General features: G+C 37.9%; 2 protein-coding genes across 2 annotated transcripts; both read left to right on the forward strand.

Annotated features, from left to right (window-relative positions):
* The first annotated feature begins 5294 nt into the window (after positions 1-5294).
* On the forward strand, positions 5295-8773 carry LOC140747525 (uncharacterized). The gene is made up of 3 exons (XM_073080033.1): positions 5295-5437; positions 7117-7290; positions 8586-8773. Exons 2-3 carry the CDS (start codon positions 7122-7124, stop codon positions 8771-8773), a joined length of 357 nt encoding a protein of 118 aa, XP_072936134.1. The 5' UTR covers positions 5295-5437; positions 7117-7121.
* Positions 8774-11637: 2864 nt separating this feature from the next.
* Positions 11638-12622, forward strand: LOC140747527 (uncharacterized). Its single transcript, XM_073080034.1, has one exon. The coding sequence runs from the start codon at positions 11638-11640 to the stop codon at positions 12496-12498; it is 861 nt and encodes a 286-aa protein (XP_072936135.1). The 3' UTR covers positions 12499-12622.
* Positions 12623-21189: the final 8567 nt, after the last annotated feature.

Raw genomic sequence — 21189 nt, forward strand, 5'->3', positions numbered from 1 at the left:
TGAACACCAGATGGTGCGGGAGAAGCGAAAACTGCTCTCCCAGGGGAGAGCCCGATCGGGGCATCGCGCTTGGAGAACTCCGGTTGCGTTCCGTCGGAGATCCCGGAGTTCTCCAACAAGCGTTGAGGACGGCCTCCGGGGGGGTTTTAGTGCGGTAAGAATCCCACATAACCCGGCGTCGCTACCACGTCGTCGGGTACCTTTTGAAGGATTCCCCCTCGTTAAGAAAAAAAAAAGGATTTGCATCGGTGTCAGGTACGTACAACTGCAAGTGAAGGCTGGACTAGTAGACCTGCTACGTAATTATACAATAAACACTATGCTCCATGCCAATGAAGTCAATTATAAAAAAAAGTTTGTGCTATTAAGAGTTAGTAATGCTGATTTGGAATTCATTCCAAGACTTTAAGATCTTGTAACATCAAGAGTCAAGACCTTATGCAAAATATAAACTTTTTGTGTACAAATTACAAACTAAACATAGAATGAGAAATTAGAAATTGATTTTCTAATTTGTTATAATCCGCGTCGCCATAGCAAATTGTATGACTACACCCGCTCGCAACAACGTCAGAGCGGACTAGCATTTAGGCGCGGACTATACCATAACGTGTAAGAATATGTTTTAGGTAATTTTACGCCGTCATTCAGTATATTATGTTCATGTCCGGTCTTCATAAATTACTAATCTAGTAGTTGATTATTGATTTATTTACTCATAACGTGCGTTTGTTTTCATTGCGCATAATAATTACTAACTAATTCAATTATAAATTTAACTTAATTAAGCTTAATTAACTCTTAAAATGTCATTTAAATTACGCAAATTTGTTTATTATGAATAATTATTTTCTCATGTTTTATTTTACGTTTATTCATATTATTTAGATAAATATCTTAATTATTAATATGTCAGCTGTATCTGTGGACCTCCCTCAATGTGGTGTCAAATATAACTACCTACCGAGAAATAATACTTTTACAGATATCTTATTTTAGCAACAAGTCTTTCTGTAATATTTTGTATAAAATAATCCTTTACAGTGCATCCATCCATCCATCCGTCAGCCTTTGAGGTCCACTGCTGGACATAGGCCTCCCCTAATTGGCGCCACTCCAACCGGTCCCGTGCCCTTTGAAGTCAACGGTTTCCCGCGGTCTTCTTTAGGTCGTCGGTCCACCTGGTCGGGGGGCGGCCTGTACTCCTTTTACCTACGCGTGGTCGCCACTCGAGGACCTTCCTTCCCCATCGGTTATCGGTCCTCCGAGCGATGTGGCCGGCCCATTGCCACTTCAGCCTGCTAATTTTGAGAGCTATGTCGGTAAGCTTAGTTCGTCTACGGATTTCATCATTGCGAATCATGTCTCGTAGCGAAATACCAAGCATAGCCCTCTCCATAGCACGCTGAGCGACTCTGAGCTTTCGAACTAGGCCTACAGTAAAGGACCACGTTTCGGCGCCGTAGGTCATCACTGGCAACACACATTGCTCGAATAATTTCGACTTCAGGCACTGAGGAATTTTGGACGAGAAGATACTCCGTAATTTCCCGAACGCAGCCCAGCCGAGTTGGATTCTTCGAGTGACCTCCCTCTCAAAGTTGGACTTACCCATCCGGATCGTTTGTCCCAGGTAATTGTACTCGTCAACAACTTCGAGAGGAGTGCCATCAACAACTACCGGTACGGGTGTGACATGGACATTGGACATGATTTTCGTCTTGTCCATGTTCATCTTAAGACTTACCCGTTGTGAGGCACTGTTGAGGTCTCCTAGCATTTTGCTGAGGTCCCTCAGCGAATCTGCCAAGATGACTATATCGTCGGCAAATCGAAGGTGTGTGATGTGTTCACCATTGATGTTAACGCCAAGACCTTTCCACTCCATCAGCTTGAATACATCTTCCAACGCAGCGGTGAACAGCTTCGGCGATACTACGTCGCCTTGTCTGTACAGTGCATAATTAATGTTATCTGTTTATATATCTATATTTATATTCGTTTATGTATAAAAAATAACAAATGATTACGTAACCTTGTATAAACATTATATTTAAATTGGTCAAAACTTGTTATACTTACAGATTTAAACAGCACAAAACAAAAACTTTTCATGGTCACTTTACTCATTAAGAACTATAGAACTGCCAGTAAATGCTATATAAGTGTCGAACGACATATATTATATGCCTATAGAAGCGCCTGATCTTACAAGAAGATCAAAATTGAAGGCACTTTACGGAACATTGCATGGAAGTTGATATTGCATTGACCACTTATGAGGGACTGAGCATCATGATGCACTTTTATATAATATTACAATAACAGACGACCATGGAGTCCACCTGATGACCACCTGCCGCCCGTGGACAGCTCTATTCAACCCCAGATAAGGTTAGATTCTTTCATGAGGTCGGCTATAGGTGTGCTGCTACCCTTGAGGACTAAGCTGGAATGCGTCGGAAAAGTTTCTCTTCCGTACCACTCCATGATGTCATGTCATTTTTTATTCAAGAGTTTGATATACCACAATATCATAACAAGTCCTTAGAAACTGTTTTTTACTGAACGCAAAGGTACACCAAGATTTTCGTAATTTACACGCTAATAATTGTGGATCTACTTTAAACCACACATTTTAAGTTATCATTTATTTTTTATAGCGTTTATTTTCCTTCATGACTTTAAAAAAATCTTCGTTATTCGCAAAAACATACATTATACAATCATATAGCGTATATTTGTTAATATCTTTGACCTTCATTTAGTTTCTTTCAATCTGAGCGCCGAATATTTTGCAGAATATTTATTACCTCTCTTTTGTGGTTCACCCGACAAACGCACACTCTATTAGCGAAGCTAATCACCATCTCTTATTGAAGTTTATGTAAATTAGTTTTTGAGCTAATGAAATTAAACAACAATACTTGGTCGTTATGATGACATCACACTTGGCTTTGAAACTACCTCCTTATGCAAAATGCACAGACAAGGACATTTTTACAAAGCTATTGTGTCTCTAGTTCTGTCTGAGATTCACATAGAATAGTAAAGATTACTCACTCCTAAGAAGAAAATGTAACCAGTTTGGACAATTGAAATTGTCACTGTCATCTATTTTCGTGTTTGAAAAATATTTAAAAAATGTAGTTTTTAGATCATTTACGAATGAAACGATATTTCTGATCTCTGATGTCCATTTACCAATATACGTAGTGCTCGCTACCTAAAAATATCAAAAAATAATCTCACGAGATTATATCGATATATTTTGAAATCAATTTTTCTTATCAATATCCTTTTCAGAAAACCATTTCATTTAATACCCACATCTAGGGGATGCATATTTTGCTCCTACATCTTCGGGAGCTTCGCATCGAAGCCAAACGTGAATGAAAAATTTCAGATCAATCGTTTGGGGCTACTTGTTTTTTTTACAATATAGGAGTATCAGACGAGCATGCAGTCCACCTGATCGTAAGTGACTACTGCCGCCCATGGTAAACTGTAATCCACACCAGGTAGGATTAGATATTCTTACCTGAAGTCGATCACAGATGCGCCGCTGCCCATGAGGACCAAGCTGGAATGCCTCGGAAAAGTATGTCTCCCTTACCAAACCGTTCAAACCGGAAGACCACGTTGGGGGTTGTTTAAAATCCAGTTGCAAGATTAAACTCTCACATACATAGGTACCAACTAACGAATCAAGTTAAATCTTATATATATAATTCTCTTTTCATAATGTTACTTACTCGTACCATACGGCTTTACAAATTTTCACCAAATTTTATATGCATATTCAGTAGGTCTGAGAATCGGCTACTATCTATTTTTCATACCCCTAAGTGATAAGACCCCCTTAACATTTTTTTATTTATATGACAACAGAACGTTTGCCGGGTCAGCTAGTAAAATCTAAAAATGACGCGTCTATCTATACAAAAATATACCTAAGTACCTTCGCTAAGTACTTATAAAAAATTGACTTTAAAAATGATATATTTCATATCACGGCGTGCGTAAATTGACGTTTTACGCACGCTTCGCGTGCGCAAAACCCCCATTTCCGACCCCGTAATATAAAATTTTATACAACACGCGGACGAAAAATGTTTTTCTGACTCGTGTGATTGCAGTCCTCGCCTGCGGCTCGGCCTGCAAACTCACACTTGTCAGAAAAAAATTTTTCGTCCTCGTATTGTAATGTACTATATTGTTACTGAACTGATATTCGTCGACATAGCTGCATGTCATATATTCGTCATAGACAAACAGACAGTTATTTTCTTATTAGAGAGATTGATACTTATCTACTCGCTATGATTACAGCGTTCCGGTCTATACGACCCGTGGGAGTGTCAATAGGTGGCTTAGGCGGCTTTCAAACATACGACATTTAATGAAATGTTACATTATAATATATCCTACAAATTGTAGGATATATTATAATGTCGTTCGTTTGTCATCATCACGATCGGCTTAGTCAAAGTAAAAAAAGAATTACGTAATGTAAGTCAATAAACTGAATTTTTAGACTATTCAAGGAATAGAGTCTATATAAACATTACGATTCTTACCATTACCGGGTAAATAAATTGATCCCACAAACAAACAGATTTTCCCATTCACAAAACCAATAAGGAAAATGAGATAAACAGTGGGCATTTAATAATTAAAATATTCTCAGTGTCATTATCAAATACTTGTCTTCCATCCTCATGCAGAAATACGCTTATCACGTCACTTACGAGCCTTCTTAACGTAGTAACTACACATTTGTACCTACTACTGTCAACACGATTTATCCTCAAGATAAAGTAGAAAAGATTTTTTTTAATTAATTTTTAATTCGTAAGTTATAGAATCGGAAACTATGCATTTGATCAAGTGATTATCTTTAGCACAGTTGTTGTCCAAGAGCCCACGAGGGTTTGGGAGTTGGTAAGACGAATTTTCGAAAGATGGCACCGCTGTCATTCCAATGCAGGTACAAATTTTCCATTTTGTGTATGTCATATTATTTCTTTAAAATGCGGGCGAAGCCGCGGGCAGCACTAGTAAAATATAAAAATAAACTGTCAGATATAAATGGACGGAATATGGATCACAGTTCGCCAATATTAACGGATACTCTTAAAACCGTATCTTGCATTGGGAAGTTATTTGATTACGTTTGTACTTCTCGATTTTTCTATTTCTCGAGGCGTGATCCTCCCAAAATGTATAAACCATATAACGTTTTAATATTGCATCTCAGTCGCAATTTGTGGCGGCCTAAACGAGCCTCGAAATCGGCTTGCTTTGAATTTAGCAAGGCGTAAAGGCTGGTGGTACATTCATGTGGCGTCAATTCAACTAGTTCTGTTGATAGCAACTCTGCTATAGTGTCACACACAGTTCGTGATTGACTGCAAGGAAGCGAGACGTGTTCAGCGTGAGTATTTTTAACCAGTGTTAATTCTAGCATACTATGTAACCTTTGATATAAATAAGCAAGCTTGAGTTTTATGGTACATATATACTGGTGATCTATATTTAAATTGAATAATTTTAAATTTAAAATATCTTTATTTTTCTGGGAAATCATGGTCGAAACCACTTACCTATATTACCTTACCCATGTAAGATAATTGTTAAGTTTAACTTCGATAATGCACATAGATACAGATTCATTAAATTAAATTAAAATAATTAAGTAATCTTTCAATGAAATGTTAGGTTTTGCAGGGTATGTTTATTATGATTTTTATTGAATTTCCTTGATTTAAACCGAATAACTAAATGAGGTCACTGAGGTGTCACGTGAAATAAGCGTTATGTTATTATGCGTATATAACCTTCTCTCTCTATCTCTCGTAGTTACTTATATGTTTGTTTACTTACCATTGTTTGTGTGTGCGAGTAGTGAAACTGAGGAACATTATTAGGGCCGGTTGATGGCCGGTTGTATAACTTCGACACTGAAGGTACTTTTAGCAAATTTGGTTTTTAATCACACGTAATATGTTCAATTCGTTGCAACCGTGCATTTTATCTTATACAGGGCACTGGGGTCCCCAACCCCATATTTCTAGAGATAAGTATAAAATAATCTCATTTCTTATAAAGTAATGCGCTTGAGTGACCTTGTACGTTGCATGCAGGTCACAGGCCAGCATAGTAACATATTAAAAACTGGTTTGTCTTTAGAAATCATTATAATCACATTAAGAATCTTTTATATAATAAATTAACTTGGATTCATCCTAAATGCATATTTATGAGACATGTCGATTTCTTATTTTTTTAATTGATCACATTCATTTTTTATAAGTGTTTCTACCGCCGGGGGAAGTTAAACCGGCTAGTGTAAACAATCTCTGTTTTACGATAAACTTCAAGGTAGAGTATAAGAGTGTTAGTGCCATACCAGTCAAAGCGGCCCATGTTAATAAATATAGGTACATTGTCGAGATAGCTTCCACATAGTTACATTGCTATGCGATGTGGTTGTGACGTGTGAACAGCATTAAGGATTCTGCTATCTTAACAAGCCATATAAAAAATACGCTACTTAGATAAATAAACAAAACTTGATCTATTTGCTCATAATTAAAACCACTTCAGGTCTTTTTATCTCAAAGTGTAGTAAAAAATCAGCAAATGCGTCAACTTTAATCCCTATTTAAACACAGCATAAGTTTGCTGCATAAATAGTAATATTTAGATAATCTTTTCGTACAGATAATACAACTTCATTTCTGTTGTAAAAACTTTATCTTAATCTAGGTTGAGCTTTATACGCGTTGAATAATCGAGATAAATGCGGTCATGAAGACCCCTACGGCCAACGACATTTCTCTTTAGATTTTTCTGTAAGTAGGTACCTATGTAGCGAATTTTGATGATCAATATCTAAATACGACTAGAAATTAACTTAATACGACGCTAACTGACTTTAAACTTTTGACTTAAGTCATGCTTATTAGAAATTAATGACCATTTTCTCACATGTACCTATGTAAATGACGAATATTTATAGTATTTTTAGGCCAGCGACAGATATGTATAAATCTTTTCATAAATAAGCCTAACAATAGAAGAGACGATTAGAATATTAAAAATATTTTTCAGGGAAAATGCCATTCAAAAGGCAATGGGATGCCAGCTGTCCGAAGACCTGGGACCAGTTCGAGAGAGACGGCAAGACCTACATCATCCAGGATTTGGCGCCTGAAGACGATGAGCAGGCGTTGGAGATTCTCATCAACTATATGTGTGCTGATGAGGCCCTTTGTGGGCTGAGTGGTATGTTCAGGAAAGACGCTTTGTACACCCACAGTCCCACAATAGGATTCCCTGGGTCGAGAGTGCCATGGTCACGTAGATCCGTAACAGAATTGTAAATTCATCATTTAGATATCTGTCTGGCCGGGGATCGAACCTAGAATCCTCAGGGATCAGACCAGTTTGGTGACCGCTGAATAAAATTGGTTAAATAAATGTGATCTTAGAGTAAATACATTAAAGTGTATTAAAGTGCTATGAGCACATCCTATTAACTAGAAGTACTAGAACACACAATGATTCATACTACCTGCATAGAATAAGCCTTCAAGATGGATGGATGGATGGACTAGAACACATAATGATTCATACTACCTGCATAGAATAAGCCTTCAAGATGGATGGATGGATGGACTAGAACACATAATGATTCATACTACCTGCATAGAATAAGGCTTCAAGTTTAACATTTTCCACGTCTCCTTTAGCAATGCTGACATCCGTATTTCGACTAAACGACGCAAAACAATTATTATCCTTTTCCTCTAGGTGCCCTCGGTCCAATCTCTAAGTTCTAGCCATTAAATCTTATATATAAAATTGTCAACAATGTTAGTTACCGTACTCCTCCGAAACGGCTTTACCGATTTTCACCAAATGTTATATGCATATTTAGTAGTACTGAAAATCGGCTACACAACGTTTGCCAGGTCAGTTAGTAGGTAAAGTATAAATCCAAACACTTGTAATTATAACCTAATACTTAATCAGATAAACAGCAAAACTATTTAGTATAATATATCTTCATACAAACTAAGTACAATTTAAATCAGTAAACAAACCTCTAACTACTTACTCGTACTACGTTATCAATTTCGAGTAGTACCTAGTTTAGATAAATATAGTTTTCGCTATCAATTGACACAAGCTAATGAGAAACGATGTTCCAATTTGATTACTTACTAGTCTACTCTCTGTATAGATAGAATTTGTACCTTCTTATAGGTATTTGTCAGGTATGCGTATTCTTTGGTGACAGGAACCGTCTAATTTCACAGTACAAATACACCAACACCAGGAGTGTGAAGCGTTGTTATGTTTAGATTTGAAAGTTATGGTAAGACAGAGATTTACATTACAATGTATGCCATCGTGGTGGACTATGTGTTGGATTGGCTTGATGTTCCTGGGTGGCACTATCCACTTATGTACTACCGACAACTGGGATTAATGTAACATTATATGGTCATACCTACAATCCCTCCTTACCCGGGCAAATCATTACAAGATATAAATGAGAATAAAATACTTTACAGACTTCCGAAATGATGAGGAGAGCCTAATAAGCATCAGAGCGTTCTGGGCGGAGTGTTTGTCTCAACGCATGAGTCTGGCTTGCTACACCGATGTAGACGGGAAGAAGACACTTGTTGCAATGAATGTGTGTGTTGTTGACTCTGTGCATGAGAGTTTCCCTTTGACACCAGTGAGTATTGACGATTAATATTACTCCTAATAGCTGTGGTCAAAATTCGTCAGATAAAAAAGTATAGGCCGCGCCAAACTTCTAGTCCGCTTTGAAGTTGTTGCACGCAGGTTTAGTTAGCACATACTCCGTAACTTAAGGACACACCAACGCAGCTATGTACTGGGGGGCGAGAGCGGGCAGCGGAGGGTGCCGGGGGCTCCGCACTGTCATCGTCCCGCTAATATCTACAATTTGCTATTGCGACGCGACTCGTTTCTATTTTTGGGGCGGACTAGCAATAAGTCGTGTATGAGAAAATCACCTCACTCTCACTTGAATTCCGCTTCACGTATGGCGATGAAACACAAATTCTACAAACATGCATTTTATTACAAAAATGTATCATCACAATAGGTGAAAAGAACACACTAAAACGACACGGAAACCCACTGCGTATTTATATCTAGATATTTTGTTTACAAGATTGAAGCAGCAAACGAGCATGCAATCCACCTGATGGTAAGTGGTTACTGTCGCCAATAGATATCTATAACTATGATTCCATATAAAACAGGTCCTATGCGAACGATACGTGGTTTCCCCTTTTTTTAAATTTTATTTTTAACGAGGGGGACCTTCAAAAGGTACCCGTTGCCGTGGGAGCGACACAGGGTTATGTGGGATATTTACCGCACTGGATTTTAGTGCGGTGGCCGTCCTCGGCGCTACGTAAAGGACTCCGGGATCTCCAACGGAACGCACCCGGAGTCCACTTGGCGCGTTGCCCCGTCGGGCTCCGCCCAGGTGAGCTTGAAACTCACCACACCATCTGGTATTCACGACGGTATGCGACCACACATACCGCCGTCAATCCCGGGGTTGCTGGCCGGGCGGTTCGAGCTCCCTCTCTTGCCGTCCGCAACCCCGGAAACCCCCTTTTATTTGCCTCTTACAACAGGCAGGTGATACCGTAGCCCTATTCGTCCCGGAACGACAGGGACATCGTGGTTTCCCCTAGCAACTAAATTGGAACGCGTGTCATTTATGATTTTTACGCACAACACAGCACCGTAAACAAATGAATTTTTTTTTTTTTTTTTTTTATTATATGAGAGTAGCAGACGAGCATGCAGTCCACCTGATGGTAAGTGGCTACTGCCGCCCATGGACATCTGTAATCAACCCCAGATAGGATTAGATATTCCTACCTGAGGTCGGCCACAGATGCGCCGCTACCCCTGAGGACTAAGCTGGAACGCCTCGGAAAAGTCTATCTCCCTTACCACACCCTTCAAACCGGAACACAGCAGCGCCTAACACTGCTGTTATTAGGTAGAAATAGGTGTGGCGGTGGTGCCGCCGGAGTCGAACCACAAAGGGTTCTACCACCTTCAATATGATATGAATATGGCAGAAATAGTCAATATGGAAAATGAAGTCACTTTGTGGTTGGCACGAATGTTTGTTTTATCTTATACAAGTAAACCAATACGTACAATATATTATGAGAGTACAAATATTAAGTAATTATTGGCGCAGCTAAAATGTACCATTCCTTTAAAAATACTGCATCCTGGCGAGGGGACGAAGTTATATAAATTGCATCATCTCAGTTTTACCACATCTTCTAAACTGTCACAAATCAGCAATACACTAGTGCTTTAACGCAGAAATAGATGTATGTGTTCGACTTCAAAAGAAGATTATAATAAGACAAATATTTGGGCACATAAAGCACAAATACCATCTACAAACAACTCGTCACATTCCCTATTGACCAACATTTGACACAACTAAAAATAACATGAGTACATACGTTTTGATTACGACTGATTTGATTACAAAATACGTTTTGATGGTTCTAACATTTCTAGCGCGTTGCCTAACAACGGTTCGGACCCAATTTTTCGATGCATGTATGTTTTATTTAGACATTGTTTCGTGAATTCAGTGAATTAGCATGAGTTTTCAACCGAACATTTGTTCTATTGAATTAACCGCTCGATCTCACATTTGAACCTATATACAGTATCTCTGGTTGTAAAGGAATTAAAATTTGTCATTGCTATGTACGAAGATCATCTCATATTGAGGGTACTGTTACATGATTTTTTTTATAATATTGAATTAGAGAACGAGCATGCAGTCCATCTGATGGTAAACTGCAATTAATCCTAGAAAGTCCAGTCGCGTTCAACACCTATCTTAGTCAGTCACGTTCGTTAGTGTCCGTAAAAAATAATCAACCCAGCTGTTTAAAGTTCTACTTGTTGCAAGTAATTAGCATCAGTGTATACTAAATACTTTGGTCTTCAGAGTGAATAAGTTTTTACAGTGAACTATTATAGCAAAGCTGGCAAAATTAAGCAAAAATGTGTGATAATACTCTCTAACGTTCGGATTACGAGGGTAGTGACTAGTGTTTTAAAATGACTAATAACTTATAAATCCATACTCTCTTAAAAAGTTATTTAAACAAAGGCAACGATACATAAAATTGGAACACTAATACATGAGACTCCGTGGTGTATTAATGCAAGAATTTTTGCCATTTTCGACGTTTCCTTAAACCTGGGTTCGAATCCTGCACAATATAAAAAAAAATTTTTTTTTTTTTTTTTTTATTTTTTTTTTCTGTGTCTGGATATCACTATATTGAGGAAAAGAAGGGAAGGAGAAAAATAAAAATGAATACCTGCTTTGGATGTAAAAAACTTCTAAAAAACTCGGAAAAAATTTGTTGCACGCAACTTGCTTGTGGCAAACATTTTCACTATTTATGTGTCAATCTGAGTGCGGACAACTATAAGAAACAGAAAAACTGGAATTGCCCCGATTGTTCAATACAGTTGCTTTCAGTCCAGCGCCGAGAGGGTAACATTGACTCAACGCCTGTGAAAATGTCATCAGCAACAGATGAAGTCGCCGAAAGCGAATTTACAAACGTTACAATTAGACGCCCAATATCATCCAACTTCAATTGTGAGACATGTAATACAAGTCAAAATTTTGTGTTACGCACAGAAATAACATCTATTGTGCGGGATGAACTTAGAACGATTATTAGGAATATCTTTGATGAGGAGTTTGCAAAAATCAGAACACAGATGCAAGGATTTCAAGAGTCGATTACTTACATTACTGGGCAATTTGATAAGGCTGTATCAGATATAAACCTCTGCACAGAAGCTGTAAAACAATTGCAAACTGAGAACACCTGTTTAAAAAATAAAATAAGCGACCTGGAATCAAGACTGTCGCAAGTAGAGCAAGATGCCCGTCAAAGCAATATTGAAATTCACTGCTTACCTGAGCACAGACAAGAAAACCTTTTAAACACCATTACTCAGCTATGCAAAGTCGTTTCCTTTCCGTTGTCTGAAAACGACATACTGTCCTGCAATAGAGTGCAAAAACTAAACTCGTCGTCTAAAAAGCCTAGAACTGTCGTATGTAAACTCACAAATAGACTTAAGAGGGACAACCTATTGGCGGCTGTTCTAACATTTAACAAAACAAATCCTAAACAGAAGCTTAGCACTAAGCATCTTGGTTATGGCGATATGGAATCCCCAGTATATGTTTGCGAACACTTGACGCCACAAAATAAGATTCTGCATGCGGCTACGAGGATTCGAGCAAAGGAAAAGCAGTACAAATTTGTATGGATACGCAACGGAAAAATTTTTGTGCGTAAGGATGAAACATCACCTGCACTAGTCATCACCCATCACGATTCTATACATAAATTAATACAGTAGTCATCGACGTATTGTAACATTATAAATATACCTTTTCTGTTTTTAAAATAATTTATATTTTTAACTTAATCAATTACTGTTATGATTAGCAACTTATCAATTTATTATCAGAATGTAAGGGGAATGCGGAGTAAACTGCTTGATATTTACAAAAATGCACTTTTATGCAATTATAATATTATTGTTTTCACGGAAACATGGCTTAATGACAAAATTTTTAATGCCGAAATCTTAGATGACAGGTATCAAATTTTTCGAAGGGACCGACAGTCATTAACGCTCAACGAGGGTAAGGAAGGTGGAGGAGTCCTTGTGGCTATCCAAAAATCATTAAACGCTTATCGAAATGTTCAGTTCGAATCCATGTGTGAGGACCTCTGGGTCACTATCGACTTACAAAACCATCGTAGAAATTCTTGCAGGAAATTACATTTGGGTGCAGTATACCTACCACCCCCGGTTAATAGTGATTATCTATCACGCTTTACATCAAAACTTGAGGGCTTTATTGACTCTCTAGATGAGGTCTTCCTTATTGGAGATTTTAATCTCAGTCAGATAGGCTGGAGGTACAACCAATGTAAGACACATTTATTACCTCAATATACTAATTCTAATGTATGTACAATATTAATAGATTTTCTTGACAGCGCTTGCTTAAAGCAATTCAACTCTATTCACAACAAACAAAGCAAAATTTTGGATCTGGTGCTCTCAAATAGTTCCCTTCCAATCACTGTTACAGCGGCAAATGACATTATTACGAAAATAGATGATTATCACCCTCCGATCCAGATAGACATTTCGACCACTATACAACAATCTCTACATCAAAATAGGAAAACAGTTTTTAAATTTTATAATGCAGATTACAAATTAATTGGAGAAAAGTTAAATGATATTGATTGGTACAATGAATTAGATTCTAGAAATACGGTTGATGAGAATGTTAATAGGTTTTATGTTATCTTAAATAAAATTATTGAAGAAGTTATACCTAAAAAAAAATCTGCTAAAAATAAAAATAATTATCCTGAGTGGTACACTAAAAACCTTATAAAGTTGCTAAAAGAAAAAGAAAAGCATAGATATAAAATGAAAAAATTTAATAATAAGCTAGATGAATATGAATACAATTTACTTAAAAACAGAACAAATGTTATAATCAACAAATCCTACTCTATATACATAAAAAACATACAAAACAATATAATAAAAAACCCAAAATATTTCTGGTCTTTCATTAAAAGCAAACGGCAAAACAAAAGTGACATACCACAATGTATGCTGCTGCGAAATAAGAAAGCAACCAGCGGTGAAACCATAGCTAACCTTTTCTGTGAGCATTTTGCATCCGTATATAAGAAACCACAAAGCATTGTCTATCCTTGTCACGTCTCCTCCAATAAACTAGGTGACTCGCGATCTCTGAACCAAATTTTAATACCAAGAACAAAAATTAAGTCCCTTATGAAAAAGTTGGATGTATCAAAAGGTTGTGGCTGTGACGGGATACCCCCAATATTTGTTTTAAATAGCGCCGAAGCCCTTTCTATACCACTTCATATCATCTTTAATCAATCCTTAAATATGGGAGTATTCCCGAAAATCTGGAAAGAGGCAATTATAGTGCCAATACCAAAATCTGGCGATAAACGATTAGTCGAAAACTATAGACCTATTTCAAAATTATCAGTCTTAGCAAAGGTTTTTGAGCAAGTCATCAGTCCCTACCTTATCTGGCATATAAAACAGATTTTAAGCGAACATCAGCACGGCTTTATTGCTAAACGATCTACCTCTACTAATTTGTTGTCATTTGTGGAAAAGTTATTGTCTCATTTAGGAAGTGGCAGTGAAGTTGATGCAATCTATAGCGATCTTAGTAAAGCTTTTGATAGAGTCGATCATGACATACTTATCCATAAGCTAAAAAATCAATTTAATATAGGGGGTTCAGTTTTGCAATGGTTCAGCTCGTATTTGAGAAATCGTAGGATGTGTGTTGCTGTAAACGGTTTTAGATCAGAACATTGTGTTCCTCAATCAGGAGTCCCCCAGGGTTCAATTCTGGGCCCTATTCTATTCAATATGTTTATAGATGACATTAAGTATTGCATAAAATATTCGGAATTTCAGTTATATGCAGACGATTTAAAAAATTTTAGAGCTGTTCAGAACAACACGGATCAGGAGTTGATGCAGCAAGACGTTGATAGTATCTCTGAATGGTGTAATAGAAATGGTATGGATATAAACATAGACAAATGTATACATATTAAATTCTCACGTAAACGAAGCAAATATAACAGTTTTTATAACATTTCGAAAGTAAGATTAAAAAGAGTGGAAGAAGTAAAAGATTTAGGCGTCTTAATCGACTCAGAGTTGAGATTTAAAAACCATATAAATAATACGATTAAAGTAAGTCTAAAAATGTTGGGTTTTATTAATCGTAATACAAAAGAATTTACGTCTGTATTAGCTCTCAAAACTTTGTATAGTATGTTAGTTCGTAGTCATATTGATTACTGTTCCTCTGTTTGGTATCCTCTTTACCAGAACGACATACAACGTATTGAAAATATACAGAAGAGATTTATCCGTAAACTATCCTTCATTACTGGAATACATAATTCGATTAAAAGCTATGATGACCGTCTGCGATATTTTAACCTTCTCCAATTGCATAAGCGTAGTGATCTTCTTAGGGTTCTATTTCTTTATAAACTATTAAATGAGCGAACTGACTGTCCGTTCCTTCTTTCTCGAATAAATATCACCGCTCCTAGAGTTAACGCAAGGATAAGCAATTTTAAGCCCTTATGTACGAGTCACTATAAAGCCAAGTACTTATCTAATTCTCCGCTGAATCGAGCCATGAAATGCTATAACTCTTTGTTTCAAAATGTTGATATTGACCTATTTTCTGACACGATAGGAAAATTCAAGAAAAATGTCTCGATAGCATTATGTAATATTAAGTAATTTTTGTCTTTTTTTTTTTGTATATTATTATCCATTATCTCTTAGTCACATGTTAATATAGTTTATAGCTTGCATTATACCGAATTTGTAAAGAAGTAATGTAACTTTTACTGTAAGATATGTTTTTTTTTTTTGTAAGGACGTTAGCGCGTCTGACTTTGATTGAACTTAATTGTAATGTTGTGCAGACCTATAATTTAAGTACATATTTTTAAACGTTTTCTTATTGTCTTATTAATATTAGATTAATTTTTATGTACTTAGTTGGTATGCCTTTTTAAATAAATAAATAAATAAATGTAAAATTAGATTCCTACCTGAGACCAGCCAATGAATGAATGAATGAATAAATGAATGAATGAATAAATTTATTTATTTGTAAAAGCATGCGTTTATGAAGTTGTTCATACATAGTTATTGTATTCGGCATACTCTACCGGTTGATCCAAGACGTTACTACCACTGATGACTAAGTAGGAACGCCTCAAATTCGATTCGAACATAATATCACTATACAGCATTACTATAAAAGCGTCAATACTACTTCGGTGTATACTCGGGCAGGCAGTGTTGTACGGGGTCGGGTGGAGTCTCGTTCGTTAGGTAGGAGCTGAGTAGCACGGGAGGACATATCGGCACCAGCCATGCCGCGTCCCGGTCTGATAGCGGACACCGCTTGATATCCGCGAAGCAGACTGTCACGCGTTCGTCCGAGTATGGGGGCCTGTGAAGAATTATGTTAACCTTACTTCAACTTGGTGATAAGAAAATATTTTATCTAATGCATGACCAGTGCTATGCATTGCGCTAATACATGCACTAATGCAATGCAATGTACTGGTGCGCAAGTGCAAAGTCCTCAAAACGAAGAGTCCAGTAGATTTGACTCATCATGTCTGGTGGTAGTACTGTACGACCTTTTTTTTTTTGTTTTCGAGTGGGAAACCTTCAAAACGTACCCGACGACGTGGGAGCGACGCTGGGTTATGTGGGATTTTTACCGCACTAAAACCCCCCCCCGGTGGCCGTCCTTAGCGCTTGGTGGAGAACTACGGGATCTCCGACGGAACACAACCGAAATCCTCCGAGCGCGATGCCCGGCCGGGCTCTGCCCTGCGGGAGCACTTTACGCTCCTCCCGCACACCTGGTGTTTACGACGGCATGCGCCCACATATGCCGCCGTCCTTCTCGGGGTTGCTCTACGGACGGTTTGAGCTCCCACTCTTGCCTCCGGCACCCCCGGAAGCCCCCTTTTAGCCGCCTCTTACGACAGGCAGGGGATACCCTAGCCCTATTCTAGTCCCAGAACTACAGGGACAAGGAGTGTATTAACCTACTGTTTTATCCAGAAATTCCTATGAAACAATCAAACTGAGAGCTAGCAAGGCGTGGCTGCTATACCTATATAGTTATCTAGTATGGTATTACATTATCTAAACTAATATAAGGCAAGTGTATGCAGACTACACTTGGCAGGGAGACCGGCGTTACCTGCCAACAACGTGACGTCACGCTCGAGTCGCGAATACTAAACAGGATGCATTTAATTAGGATTGCAATTTATTTTTACATGATTTAAGTGTCAATAGTTTAGCACTGCACCGTCATTTTTAGTCACCGCCGCACATACATAATGAACAGTAGGTGCATGGGTTCCCGTCCTTATAGTTCCGGGAGCAGAATAGAACTACGGTATCTCCTGCCTGCCGTAAGAGGCAACTAAAAGGGGGCTTTCGGGGGTGCAGGCAGCACGAGTGGGAGCTCGAACCGCCTGGCCAGCGAACCCGGGATGGATGGCTGTGATCGCCACCGTCGTACCCACCAAAATACGGTGTGACGAGCATCCTGCTCCCTGGGTGGAACCCGACGGGGCAACGCGCTAAGAGAAGTCCGGTTGCGATCCTTTGGAGATCACAGAGTCCTCTATGCGCCGAGGACGGCCACCGGTGGGGTCTTGGTGCGGTAAGAATCCTCCCACGGCATCCGATGCCTTTTGATGGTTTCCCATCATTAAAAAAAGGTACATGGGTTCCACCTAAAGCCAAGCATAATAGCCTCTCCTGAGAATTAAAATGGTCGCGTCACATATAAGTCAGAAGTCGTTCACACTCTACTCAAACACAAGAGCTCTATCACGCTAGAAAAATGCGTGCTGATGGTACCTTCCCGTTCGAAACATATCGGTTACATCTTTCTTTAGTATAAACAGTTACGATACAGGCAACTATCGTCCATTCTCAATAACCAATCAAATGTTTTTCCTTCAAAAGATCGACGTTTAACAATTTTTGCGTTCTAAAAATTATATGACAGGTTGACTATAAATATGGCGTACACGAACAAATACCTATATACGAAGACTGTGAAATGTTTAACAGAACAGTTATCTTACTGTAAATCAAAGATCTACAATAATCTACATACTGACGTATCGCTATGCGTTTGAGTTGAGACTTATATCCAATTAGAGCAACTGCTGACGGTATTGTGCATACATTGTTGCCAGGAAGGTATTACAAATTTACATAGCAATGTCTAAATAAGTATTAGCATAGCAATAGCAATAATTCTTAATGCAAAATTTACAATCAATTATTTTTTGTTTTATTTGGGTGAAATATTATTCGTTTATTTTGAATTTCATTCTACGTATGAAAAGTATTATTAAGATTCATAATCAATATACATTTAATACAATAATTCATTCATTCATAGTAATACTGTCTACATCTACTCGTAAATGTGTACCTACTGTATACTGCCAGTAACCGATTAACTAGATCATTGAAATTAGTACCTACTTAACATTTAGTTAAACCTACTAGCTTACTAACTAGCAGAAAATCGCTCACAAAATCGTCGAAGACCGCCCTCTGAATAGAATTCCGAATAGAATTAGAGCACTTCCAAAGAGGAAGTAGAAAGTGAGCAAGCGCGCTGGCGCTAATAATTTATCTTTACGAGCCATTACTCGGGCGCAGTCGGGCGTCCGCTTCGCTGTGCTTCGTATTGATGGATGCGGATAAAGCAGCTGCTATAGACAGAAATGAAGAATATACGGATAACCGTATCAAAGACAACAAGAAATTAATCGTTAAGACGCTCGTTTAATCAGGGTGAAATAATACAAAGCAATTTTTACAATAATGCGTCAGATTTACTTTTCTCCTTTAAATTGAAGAATAACTGTTTGCAGATCTATGTTTACAGCGTATGTAACCATACCGGTTTCGCACGCCGAGGTTTCCATGTTCGATCAAGCTGATTTCTAAATTTTTTTTCTTTATCTTCTTGGATCTTTATGTGTTTATTTTATTTATTTCTTTACAGTATTACAGTAGCGGAGGACCATGCAGTCCATCTGATGGTAAATGGCTACTGGACTTTATGAATGGCTACTACATGGACATCTGTAATCAACCCCAGGTAGGATTAGATATTCCTACCAAAGGTCGGCCACAGATGCCTCGCTACCCCTGAGGACTAAGCTGGAACGCCTCGGAAAAGTATGTCTCCCTTACCACACCCTCCAAACCAGAACACAGCAGTGCTTAACGCTGCTGTTATGAGGCACTAATATTCCCGTTGAAATCACTTCAGCTGTTCTTAAAATTTTATAAGCAAAATACTTATTGTTTGTGATTCTCCATATGAATGCCCCATCCCTATCCGAAGCTTAATTTGTGAGTAGCAGAAAGACAAACTGAACAAGCGATTAAGTCATAATAAGCATATTGGGAACGTAATGAGTTTGGAGCAAAATTTTCGCATGTAGTCATGGAGTAAATTGGTTTAGTATTGTGTACCGGACATACCTACAATAAGTATGCATTTGATTTCTTTTACAAATTAATTTGTCGTTAACATTAACTTTTATAAATTTCAGCAGATCCTCAGTATTCAATTTCTCTGATTTCATTATTAAATATAAAATAGTAAAAATGAAATGTTGATTAATTACACCGTATTGTGTCCGCTTACATTATTGTTTAATCTTCAATTCGAAACCTTTTTATTATTACAAGGAAAAAAAGAAAAACTACAAAAACAGCGACATTTTTTATTTTTTTATTTTTAAAAGCAACTTTTCATATTCGACGTTTCCATCCGAAACGATAACTTGCCGCACTTAATTACTTTTCTGACAGGTAATTACGCTGATAATTTTCGGTGCCATTTGTTAAACTGTCCATAGGCACTGGTAATGACACGTCCGATGTTCAAACGGTAATTTCCCAAAGTGATACGTCATATTTACTAAATTATGGCTGCTCATTTTTGAGCGAGGTTTCTTGGTTCCATTTTTTTAGTATTTTTTTATATAGTAGTTACAATCTTACAATTGAGGTTGCTGTCCGCTTGATGGTAAGTGGCCGTTGTCGCTCATGGATATTTGTAATGAATTCCAGATAAGATTTGAACCCTACCTAGTTGTATTGCTACCTTTTTTTTTTTTTTCGAGGGGGAAACCTTCAAAAGGTACCCGACGACGTGGGAGCGTCGCCGGGTTATGTGGGATTTTTACCGCACTAAAACCCCCCCGGTGGCCGTCCTCAGCGCTTGGTGGAGAACTCCGGGATCTCCAATGGAACACAACCGCAGTCCTCCGAGCGCGATGCCCCGGTCGGGCTCTGCCCTGGGGGGAGAACTTTGCGCTCCTCCCGCACACCTGGTGTTTACGGCGGCATGCGACCACACATGCCGCCGTTCTTCCCGGGGTTGCTCTCCGGACGGTTCGAGCTCCCACTCTTGCCGCCGGCAACCCCGGAAGCCCCCTTTTAGTCGCCTCTTACGACAGGCAGGGGATAGTTGTATTGCTACCTAGGACTCTGAATTAACCCATTTTTTTTTTATTTTAATTAAACGTAAAATATAACATGAAATATATTTTTAAGTATGTTTCTTTTAGCCAAGTCCATTAGAAAGCTTAATTTAATTCCTTCAAGCGTAAAACATTTAATTAACCCACTTCTAGCCGTCAGACAAATGTGGATTCTTTTAAAAGAAAATCGAGAGCGCCAGACATAAATCATGTCCTAGGAAAGAGTTATCAGATCACAGATGTTCAAAAAATTTGCCGCGAAATGAAACTTCAACGTCGAGCAAGTCTGGAGTTACGGAGTAATCGTTTTCCGCTCATGTCGGGTTTCATCTGCGATCTGGGGGCACGGCAGTGCGCTCGCCAAGTTCAGTATTGTATTGCATTTAAGAAATTATATCCCTGTACAAACGTTAGGGGGTTTTCTCAAAGAGTAGAGTTTGAAATATGAACGCCAGGATTCATGTCGACAATGTCACGAGAAACCAACAGGATTAAGATTTAAATTCCTGATGTCGTGAAAGAGATAAAATGGTATAGTATATATTAAGGTGCATAAATATGTTCTTATACTCTGTGTGAATGATTTTTAATATGTATGGTATAAAATAATGCTTTAACAATTTTTCCTTTGAAAATGAATAGAATAACTTTAAAATGAAGGAAATTTTCATTATTTTTAGGTGTAACAAAATATCAAAAAGTTCTACAGTGATGATAGATGAAATCGCCTTAAAATCATACTAAGACTAACAAAAAATATGTCTTATTGTTCTCGTAAATATTACATAATTTCGCACCGTTACATTTAACCACTTTTAGTATAATAATAAAAGGCGTTTGTTCCATTTATAAAGAAATATAGCCTGACTTTGTAATCTTA

Source organism: Epargyreus clarus, unplaced genomic scaffold (assembly GCF_041222505.1).
Source record: "Epargyreus clarus isolate Ecla_fem2 unplaced genomic scaffold, WU_Ecla_fem_2.2 ptg000014l, whole genome shotgun sequence".
Lineage (NCBI taxonomy): Eukaryota > Metazoa > Arthropoda > Insecta > Lepidoptera > Hesperiidae > Epargyreus > Epargyreus clarus.

Bases quoted from the DNA above. Each gene is read 5' to 3' on its own strand.
- LOC140747525 (XM_073080033.1), top strand. From the start codon at position 7,122: ATGCCATTCAAAAGGCAATGGGATGCCAGCTGTCCGAAGACCTGGGAC. The intron at 7,291-8,585 runs GTATGTTCAGGA...AATACTTTACAG, and splicing joins GGCCCTTTGTGGGCTGAGTG to ACTTCCGAAATGATGAGGAG.
- LOC140747527 (XM_073080034.1), top strand. From the start codon at position 11,638: ATGTCATCAGCAACAGATGAAGTCGCCGAAAGCGAATTTACAAACGTT.